General features: G+C 26.3%; 1 protein-coding gene across 1 annotated transcript; it reads right to left on the bottom strand.

The window, feature by feature from the left end:
* Positions 1–379: 379 nt before the first annotated feature.
* On the bottom strand, positions 380–10189 carry LOC145831638 (zinc transporter ZIP4-like). Its single transcript, XM_082938948.1, has 11 exons — positions 10041–10189; positions 8763–8943; positions 8498–8586; positions 7917–8064; positions 7531–7706; positions 7019–7159; positions 6265–6390; positions 6141–6207; positions 5518–5670; positions 1367–1554; positions 380–952 (listed from the first exon to the last, which is right to left on the bottom strand). The coding sequence occupies exons 1-11, from the start codon at positions 10134–10136 to the stop codon at positions 782–784; spliced, it is 1536 nt and encodes a 511-aa protein (XP_082795074.1). The 5' UTR covers positions 10137–10189; the 3' UTR covers positions 380–781.
* Between the last annotated feature and the right edge of the window lie 986 nt (positions 10190–11175).

An 11175-nucleotide genomic window follows, 5' to 3' on the forward strand; every position in this document is an offset into this window, starting at 1 on the left:
TTTGTAAAGTTTAAGCAAAGGACTTGTGGTAGAAATGTCTTTTATAATTAATAGCTTTACTTTAAAGCTTTAACCATAAACTATATAAATTAAATTAAGCCAACGAAAATATAACAAAAAGAAGCTTGGATGATATTTATTCTAATCACATTTTGAAATATTTAAACAAGCTAAAAAAGTAACTAAATTTAAATATAGTTAACTTTAAAGTAATCGTAAATTGTCGAGTACTTTTTATTAATATTAAGCAGTAACAAAAATGTACTATTATAATGTTGTCTATTCTTAAAACGTAACAGTTTTACACTTTGGAACAAACATAAAAATAATTTATAGTTTAAAATAAAAACAAACAAATCACTTTAAAAAGTAAGGCTTACTGTATTTTTTTATCAAAATTTTCAAATGATAAGCATTTGTATTAAATTGTTTGTTAATGAAATAACACAAAAAAAGTAAGTGATATTAGGTTTATAACAATTGTACTACTTAAATAAATTTTCAAGCAATATTTTACAATAATTTTTTATAATCATTTTGAAATTAAAACAGTAGCTATGAGTTTAAAGAACTAGCTTTGTTCAGATTAAAATTTGTAGTAGCTAGACTTGAAGAAAACTATAATAAAAAGTGACAATTTTACTTTAAATAACATTATTATTATTATTATGAGAAAAAATAAAAAGTTGCGTTTTGTATAAAACTCGAACAAAAGTATAAAAGATATAATTTTTTTTCTAAGACTAAATTACTTGATAGTAGAAACTTTATGTACAGAAGACTACATAAATAATTGGTTGTTTACAAACTGACACCATTTTATGATGTCATTTTCGTGTATAGCAACCAATGCAAGCAGGGCCCACCCTAGCAACAAGCCCACGTGATGAACCAGAAAGATTTTCTTGGCTTTTTCTGATCTTACTTCGCAGTGATCCAAAGTTTCGTGCATCTGTTTATTGTATTAATATAGAATGTAACTAATCAAAGTATAAATTTGAAAAAAATCCAAACGAGTTTTTCAGCTGCCATCAAATAAAAAACTTTTAAAATCAATTCTAAACCATGGCTTTCCAAAGTGGTCAATATCAAAGGGTTATCAAATAATATTGATTATAAAAACGGCCAACATTTAAATGGATAATTAGCTGGTAAATGAACGATATCTAATAAAAGGGAGCGATAATTTTTTTCTGCCTAGAGAACGACTATAAAAAAAGAGTTTAGAAAACCCTGGTCTCTATTAATTATTCAAACTTACAAAAACATATAAGAAACAATACAGAACGAAAAAGAAGAAAATTTATAAAACTGTGGAAAAGTAATTATGAAAAAAAGTACTATAAATTAAAAACAAACAACGCACCAAGTGGACGAGGGCCAGATAGATGAATATTCCGGTGATTGCGGCAAGCGTGCTCACTGGACAGTGACCGTCCTCAGACACGTGGATTCCGAGGTAAACCCCCGCGACTGAGAAAACATCAGCGAACAGGTTGAGCAGCACCGCTTTCGCTTTCGACATGCCGTGCTTCAAGTAAACAGCGAAACCGCCTGAAAGTTTTTGTGGTGAGTTAGGAGTGGGTAAATCGTTCTAAAGCCGAATTAGTTATTTAAAAAGTCTTCATAAAAACATAGTTTTGAAACATTTATACTTTGAAAATTATCAAACTCTTTAAAATATAACTTTCATAAAATAAAAGTTAAAGTACGAGCACTTTGTGTTTTTCAAATCAAAGTAAGTTTAGATTTTTTTAAACGTAATAAAAAAGCTAAATTTTGTTCTAGACAAGTTTTATTTTACAAGCTAAAAACACGTCGTGAACTAAAAAGTTTTGCTTGGCCGGATCTATCACGCAAGCCGTACGTTGACCACGCCAGTATTTAATTACTTTAAAAAACTTAAATCTCAATAAAATATGTTCCTTCTACACATATTTCTATGAATATTGTTCAAACTTAAACAGAAAACATATTTAATTTCTTGTAGTATATCTTTGTTGTTTTCGACTGTTTAAGCTGTCCAAATTAAAATTTAAATGGTTTTAAAGTAAATGTATACTTATTATAACTTAAAAAAGAATAAAAACAGCTTATTAAACTTTTACGAGAATACAGCATAGAAATTAATCTATCTCTAACTATTTTATTTAGCTTAGTAATGCCTGTTTATTTATTAATAATCAATTTTGTTTTAAATAACACAAATTTTAAAAGAATAAAGCATCTAAACCAGGGTTTCCCAAAGTGGGCGATATCGCCCCCCTGGGGGCGATTTTAGTAATTCGGGGGGCGATAATTAGTAAGGGGGCGAAAGGGTGGGCGATAACTAGTAAGGGGGCGAAAAGGGGGCGATTTTAAAATTTTGGGTTGTCATAAAATTTTTACTTTATATCTTGCTATTTTACTAATTTTAACTTGCTATTAAATATTTGACCCTGAGGTAAAACTTAAACAAAAAAGTTTATTGTGTTTATGTGAAATATAGAGAAAAAAATCAAGTACTTATGGCTCCTACTTTCATGTTAATTACATATATTTTCTTATTTAACAATTACATAGATCATAGACGATCGGAATTCCTCTCCCTATTTTTAACCTGAAATACATGTTATTTAGGATCATAAATGCTTTGTAAAAATCTATGTTTTCTATATTAACTAAACCTCATAATACTTCCAATTGTTTTTTGAAAAGTTATTAAGTTAGACTAAGAAATAAAACTATACAGGGTTGCCAATTTACCTAAAAACCTGGAATTTGACAATTTACGCAAAAAAAAATCTAAAATCTGGAACTTTTAACAATTTCAACATATTAAGTAGTAAAATTTCAATTCGACACAAAAAAGCTATCATGTAGATAAAAATATAGATCCTTTTCGTGACAGATCTTTTTGAATAAAACGACTCACAGGAAACCTTCTCAGACTTACAAACTGGCCTTGAACTTAAAGTAATTTTTTCCAAAGAACGATATGAAAGCTTTTGGACTCAACAAAAACTAAGGCAAAAGTATCCAATCATTTGAGAGGAATTTAGATTGTTGTGTATAGTTTTTCCTTCTAGTTATGTTGTTGAGAAAGCTTTTAGTTTAGTTATCAACATCTTGAGCAAAATATCTAATCTAGATATTTGTAAAGGAGGTGACTTGAGGCTTTATTTGACTGATTTAGAATCAGATTAGAAAGATTTGCAAGCATTCATGAACCTCATCCTTCGCATTATATTAGAATTCAGTAGCAGACATTATTTTATGAAAGGTTTATTTATTTATTTGATCTTTTAAAATACTTCTTATTTAACCTAGTTTGTATTGTATTTAAGTAGTCTTTTTATATTAAAAATTATTCTAAGTTATTTATTCTATAACAGGTTTGCATAATTCCTAATATATATTAATTACGGTAGACTTCCTCTTGAGTTCGCACTTTTTAACCAAAAAAAAAGTTCAAATTTATATTTTCCTAAATTTAACTTAAATAAAATCTATTACTAACTAAGTATTAATAAAACAAAAAGTACACAATATTTAATAGCTTATATAGATATTTTTTTTTTATGAATGTTTGTTTTATGTTTTAATTGATTTCATATTTATTCATAACGTTATTGCATATAACATATTTAAATTTATCATTTTGTATAAAAAATGGTAACAATTTTTGAGGTTAAACTTTTTGATTTTGTTCAAAATGCGAACTGAAGAGGAAGTCGACTGTATTTATAAAATGGTTTATGTTTTAAATATGTTAATAGCTTTGTTTTGACCTGGTTAATTTTGTAATTTATATTTGTCGATTTACATTACACTAAAAGTTTTTATAGTATAGTGGTTAAAGTATTTGTTTGAAAGAAATTTATTTAACATATTTTTGTGATTACTCGTTTAATCTGTATAAAAAAAATGATAACCATTTAAGTTTTTATTTCAAAAAATATTTTTTGGTTTTAAAAGAGTATAGATTTGATGTCTCTATTTGAAATGACTTCAAATTTTTTATTTAAAAAATTGTTAAACTCAAATTTATTTTCTAATTGATTTATTATTGTAAGAAAATCTATATATTAAATAATTTTAAACTATTAATACAACTGTTTTTGTTTTATCTTATTTTTTAATATATTAGCTATTAGAATATGTTGTTTATTTTAATAATTCAACAATAGCTTTTAGTTTTTCACTATTTTCTTCTGGTAAACTATTATACGCTAATAACTAGAGAAAAAATAAAATTAAACAGTTTTAAATAAGCCATCAAAAAGACTGCTACAGTGACAAAACAAAGTTTTAACATAATTTAAAGAATTTTTTAATTGATTACTTTCTGTTCCCAGAACTAACTGTAAAACATTTGATTTTTTTGGAATTTAAATTAAGAAAAAAAATGTTGAAATTAAGGTTTAGTTTCTTAAAGGTTATTCCAAGTCAAATACTATTTAATGGTTAACTACTACAAAAAATATTGTTTAAAATGTTTAAAATTAAATTTTTAATTTTACAACTAACTTGCTTATTATATATCTTAGCATTGAAATAAATATTTTTACTGCATTAAAAGAAGCTATTGATAAAACCACTTTTCATGAGATAATGAGCCAGTTGGTCAAACTTCCTAAAACTAGATCAGCAATGGTGGTTTAATATTTATTTTACTATGTGTAAAATAATCTGTTCATTCTTTTATAGTTTTTTAATCTCTGGTATTTAATTTTAGAACATGCCTACTTATAAAATAATTGAAGTATTTTGTGCGGCTTAAATAAGTTACTTAGTATTCACTTCTAAATGTCCAAAATTCGTTAAATGAGAGATAGTTATAATGTCAGGTTTCAGTTAAGATTTCAGATGGGTAGCGTACGGTCCAGATCCAATCAAATTTCGATCCGCTAAGTAACTTGAAAACTACTTGTGCAAAATAAACAAAATTTAGTTTTTTGATGCTTATGATTTTGAAATAGAATTTCAATTTGGTTTTCAGTTACTTAAGTATTTCCTAGATCACAATAATAGTAAATCATTTTATTACAATTATGCTCGAGCTTTTTAATTTTCTCTTTGTTATTTTTTTAAAATATGCAGCCTGCAATTACATTTTTTTAACGAGTTGAAACAAGAAAATATTTTTTAGTAAACATGAATTGCTGACTACAAAAGTTGTCCACAACAACCCTAAAAGTTTTATTAATTTCAAAACAGTTCATATTTAATCAGGATTGATTACTGATTAAACAAGGCTTTTTAAAATTTAAGTAATTTAAGACACTTTACTGGGCTTATAAGAAAACAACTGTAACTTAATATCCCAAGCCCTTTAAACTACTTTAAACACAGCCCAAAAGTGCGTGCATAAGAAATACCAGACTAAATTACATATCGAACACAAATTTTTAGGCTCAAAAGTTTGTACTCAAGAGAAAAACTACTTTTTAAAATCGTGGGGGGCGATTATTTTTCAAATTTCTGAAAAGGGGGCGATATAGTAATTGAGTTTGGGAAACCCTGATCTAAACTAACCTATTTCGTGCGGAATTTCCTGGCTCAACAGAGCAACTGCGGTGCCGAAACCAGTTGTCCAATTAACCGAGAAAGCCGCCCCTAACGCGATCCCATCCCCGAAGTTGTGTAAGATGTCGCCCAATAATACCATCATGTCTACTTCTGTGATACCTGAATATATAAATACTTTAATTTAAATGTTTTAACTTTTAAAGAATTTAGCAGTTTAAATTAGTTCAAACGGTTGACAAATCTTCTAAAGCTTGTAAAAGACAAAAATTACTATTACACTTAATTTAAGTTAACATGAAAAAATAAAAATAGTAATTTTTACTTATAGATTATTATAAATTTAGTTTAATAACATAAACTAAATACTAGTCAAATTTCATTAAACATTAAAAAGTATAATTTTTCTTCTTTTTTTTTTTGAAATAAATGAAATATACAATTAGTATAAAATACTTTTTTTTAGTGTAATACATACTTACTAAAAATTGACAATTGACTAAATTTTTTAATCAATGATGTTTCTAAGGTTTTTTTAGGCTAAAAGTTATTTTACGCAACGTAGAAAATAAAACCCTATGTAAAATTATTTTTTACAGCTAGTTTTATAGATACTAGTCACTTTAACTGACCACAAATTTTATCATTAACTGGTTGTTGTGTTTCCGACCAGCTTTCTTCAAAGTTAGTTTCAACCACCTAAAATATTTTATATAATTAAAAACATTATAATTATGCTTAATTAAAAGCACAAACATTTCCACATTGCTCTTCTGCATTGACTGCGCTAACTTCTGTATTTTCGTTGTCTTTTGGTATCTTTGAAAGCTTTAAAGTGTTTACTCTAGTTTCTCTAACCCTAGTTTGCAATGATACATGATCCTGCAATATATATATATTTATTTATGTTTAGTTACAATTTAAACTGTTGAACGTGACATTGGCTGAAATATCAGACCACTTGTCGGGTCGTTTATATTCTGAGTGTTTACTTATCGCGTGTAAAACAGCAAAAGTGAATAGTTTTTTTGTTGTGATGTACTTAACAGATTACAATAGCATTTAATCTTTTTAGTGTGTCGTTTGTATGATAGTTCAATAACGCTTACTAAATATATTTTTCAATACTTTGAAAGCTTTTAGTCACTAATTGCAAAACATGTTTTTAGTAGTTTTAAATAATTTGATTTTTAAAGCTTAATTTTTTGCGTTATTGTTTTAAAACCTAAAACAATCATAACTTATTTTTACTCAATCTTCCTTATATTATTATCGTCAAAAAACCTATATTAGTAAGTAGTATATTTCCAAAGTTTTTTTTGTTTTAAAATTATTTTAAAGTTACTTTTTACAAAATCGTTAGTTTGTTCATTAGTTTTATCAATTTAAGCAACTTAAAACTTAGTATAAAGTTAAAAGGTAAACAACTAAAAAAACTATTGACTATATTTTTAAAAATACTTACATTTAAACGTTATACTACAACAAAGCAATAAAATCACTCACTCACACAGCAGAGTTGAGTGTACAGTCTTGCAAGACTTTCAATGAGATAACAAAAGTAAATTCCACCGATCACCCCTATCATTTTGATTATATCTTTTTGAATGAGCGCGTGGTTTCCATTGTGGTGCGTCTCCGGGTTAATTACCTGTGTTTTTCAATATTACAATTAAAATTGAGCATAAACAAACTTATACTCTTGTTATTTTGATAATTACAAAACAAGCTTAACAGCTTCGATCGCTTCTAGTTTTCTTATTTTATGTATTTACTTTACTTCCACAAATGTGATATTTATTAAAGGCGGATAATTTTTTCGGTCAGCGGACCAGACTTACTATAAAATATCTATGGTATGCCGGAATTTAAAAAAAAAGTTTAAATTAATAACTTATACTTTAAAAGTAACATTTTGACTTAAAAACTAAATTCTAATTGTTAGTTATTTAACATTAGTTACTGTGTTTTAAAATTCAAAATAAGACCAGATTTATTGTTTAATTACACTTAACATCAAACTTTAGGTAACACGTGCATAATGGCGTCTCCCGACAAAGTTCCGATGCTGAACGAAACAAAGAACTGAGTGTAGCAATGACCCTTGTTGGGTGAAATCTTGCGTTCTTTGAAGAAGAGCAGAAACATTGTGACGACGAAACTCACTATTGCCAGTAAGATTGATACGTACATGAATTCTGTTACATATTTATTTACAATTCTGTACTAGCTATTAAATTGTATGAATTTAATTAATAACAATGTTAATCTGTTAATTAACTGAAAGCTAGTTAGGCTTAGTCGATGAACAATTTCAATGGTTTTATAAATTTAACTTTAAGCAAAACATTTATTACAACTTTATAGTTTTTATTCTTTAGGTTCTGCTGTCTATTACACCGACTAACTTTTTTGTTTCAACTCTTGAACGTTAGTACTGATTGTTTTATGCGTGGTTTTGTGATTGTTTGTTTTATAAATACTATTCCAAATTATAAACGGGCACACTTCTTCGAAGTTCGTTCTTGTCATAGGTATACTTTTTGAAACAACATCCTGTTTATAGTCTTAAATTGTTTTCAAATCATTTTTACATTTGCTTGTAAAGTGGTCAATTAAAGTTTATCTATTAATCTTTATTAATCTATATCTAGCTAATTGATGTATAGTTATAAACTACTTTGTATATTAGTTACTTGCCTATTTGTATATAAGTTTTTCCCATATCAGAGTGAACGCAAAAACTGTTTTAAGTGTTTAAAATAAGCTAATATTCTCAAGTCTTTTAAAAGTTTAATAACATTTTCAACAGACGATTTGTTTAATCATAATGAAAGATATAATAGTATACTAGGAAAATATTTTTTTTGTAGTGTAGTAAAAGTTAGGTTTAATGAAAGACATAACAAAATGCTTAAAACAACAAAATACATGTTTGTGACAACTTTAACATTGATGTTACTATAAACCTCGTTTAAAAATAACTTACTTCATAGCTATTTATCTTCAATCTACTTTTTCGTTTTCTTAAGCTGTTTCCTTTCAATGTATTGATGAGCTCATTAACTTTTTCTATATCTACAAAGTATTTTTCAAGCTAGTAAATTACATTAAAGTTTAAAACAAGTTAAACTTAATAATTTAAAGTAAAAGTTTATAACATTATTTCTCTCAAAGTTATAATGCTTTACTCAATATACCAAATCTTAACGTTTAGATTTTATACTATAATACTTTCTCATAAAAATTCTAACCGTTCCTATTATCAGAACCAAAGTTTAAAGAATTGAAATATCGGCTTGTAATCTGCTTTAAATCGGGTAAAGAGCAGGTTTTCATGTTCATTATTTTTCGCACTTCGGTTTTAACTTCTCTTATTCCCTTCGTGCTTTTGGTGCATTCGTTAGGCGTTACATCGGCAATCGTTTTGCATGCCTAAAAATGTTAATTGGTTTGCTCAATTATCACGAACAAGATAATAAATGTTTAACCATGAGGTTTTATTTTAACGTTTAACGTTTGTACCGCAAACTTTTCGTTTTAAAGAAGCAAAAAGTTATAAATATCTTGCTTCTTTTAAATATGTCAACTCAAAGGTAAAACAACAAATCTTAAGTTGATCAGCAAAAATACTTATAAGTAATTGTTAAACTTTTGAGCACAAATTATTAATTTTTGACTTGTCTTTTTTACTTCCGAATATCTGAAAATAAAAATTTTGGAATGTTTCAGATCTTTTCTCCAAAAAACTTTCTTTTTTTGTATCACATTCCAATGTTTATTAAGTATGCCCTTATAATCAAGAAATTTGGTTTTGATAATTGTGTATAAACTGATTTTTCTCAGGTATGGATAACATTTTTTATTAATATTTCTTTTATTGTAAAATTTGCAAATACAAACTGGTCGAACGAATTCCTCTTTTAAGTGGTATTAGTGTCAAAACAAAACTATTAAATTTGTTTTCAATAATGAACTTTATATTAAAAACTTCTCAATTAAAACAGTTTTAAAGTAAATTTAAAAATTTATTTGTGGAATTTTTAGACAGGGGTTGCTTAATAATAATGTCATAACAATCATTATTAGACTCAAACTACAAAGCTTTCTTAATACTTAGGTTGTTTGAAATTTTAAGTTTTTACGAGACAAAGATACTAACACATTCATACTGTATTTCTTTTTGTAACGTTCTAGCTTATTTTAACATAACAAAAGAAACTAAACAATGCAATTATATCTAAATTGTTAAAAATTTTACAAAGTATAAGCCTTTTAAAAAAGGTTTACATATTAGAAATATGTTTTAATAAAGTTTCATAAAAACAACCAACTTAATATGTTTTTAGTTTTAAGTTTTTGTGCAGAAACTAAATAATTAATGAATTATTTTTACACTTAAAACTTTAATAGAAAATTGCAAAAATTCAATAAAATGGTGTTTTCAAAAATGTTGAAGGTTTCTTCAAGTGTTAAAAACCGTATCAAGAATTTAATGCTACTGATTAACCAAAATTAAAAAAAAAACTTACTTCTGTTTTGGTCGCATTCTTTGTGAAGTCCAAGGCTTCTGTTTTACGAAAAACGACTAAGGAGCACAAATAAATCCAGCAAAGTAACGAATCCATTTTTTGCAATAATGTTTTTCATGTGAAAATTTGCTTCATGAATTTGCATGAAAACGTGTATTATATACAAATAGCAATCGATATTTTTGGCAACAAATTCGTAATAACCTCTCAGCCGCACTTGACAAAACGTAAGCTCATCAGCCTAAAAGTGATCTCAATTCAATTGTTATTAATGAGAATGTTGTGCGTTTCATAACAACTCGCGACCTGGTAACAATAGTAATGACATATATAAAAATCTTGTGATTTGTTGAAGAGTAAGGCATAAAAAACTTCAAGTTTTACTAACACCATTGGCAATTAATCGTTGTAACAAAAATTTAAGTTAATTAAAAACGTTTAATAAAAATGCAGTTAAAACCGTTAAATAATATGCAAACTCACTTATTTAAATCTTATACAGTTAATAAATGTGTTGTAGCACGTAGTCTGGTTCGTAAAAAATAAAAACAAATACCATGAGTCTAAATTAAAGAAAATTGAATAAGTAAATTGTAATAATTAAAATAACCTTATCTTAAGGTCGTACAAACTTAAAGGTTATCTATTTTTTGGTCTTTAACTTTTTTATTTAGTCTATTGAACGTCTAAAAAACAATCGATTAAAAAAACTAGTTTAAAGTTCACAAAATGTTTTCAGTTATTGAGTCATACACCATAGATACAGTATAATGTATTGCTAAGGTCATAAAACTATCGAAATAAAAAAATTTTGTTTTAAGTTTTTCAATTACTAAAACATACTTTATACGTATAAGAATTTCTATAATGACATAATAGACAACTTTCTACGTTAACTAGTTTTTAGCATTGTTTGTATTTGTTATGATAGTATTTCAATATTATAAACATTAAAAAATAACAATCTAACAACCTGCTTAATTTATCGTAGTTTTAAATTTATAATTGTTTTTGGTTACCAAAAAATTGTATAAATGAAAACTAAAAACTCATGCTGTATATCTAAATAAAATTAGTTTAACAAATACGATTTTAATTACTAATAAACTGACTAAAATAAAACATCTGTGTATCT

This window comes from Thalia democratica, chromosome 3 (assembly GCF_965202585.1).
Source record: "Thalia democratica chromosome 3, ktThaDemo2.hap1.1, whole genome shotgun sequence".
Classification (NCBI taxonomy): Eukaryota; Metazoa; Chordata; class Thaliacea; order Salpida; family Salpidae; genus Thalia; species Thalia democratica.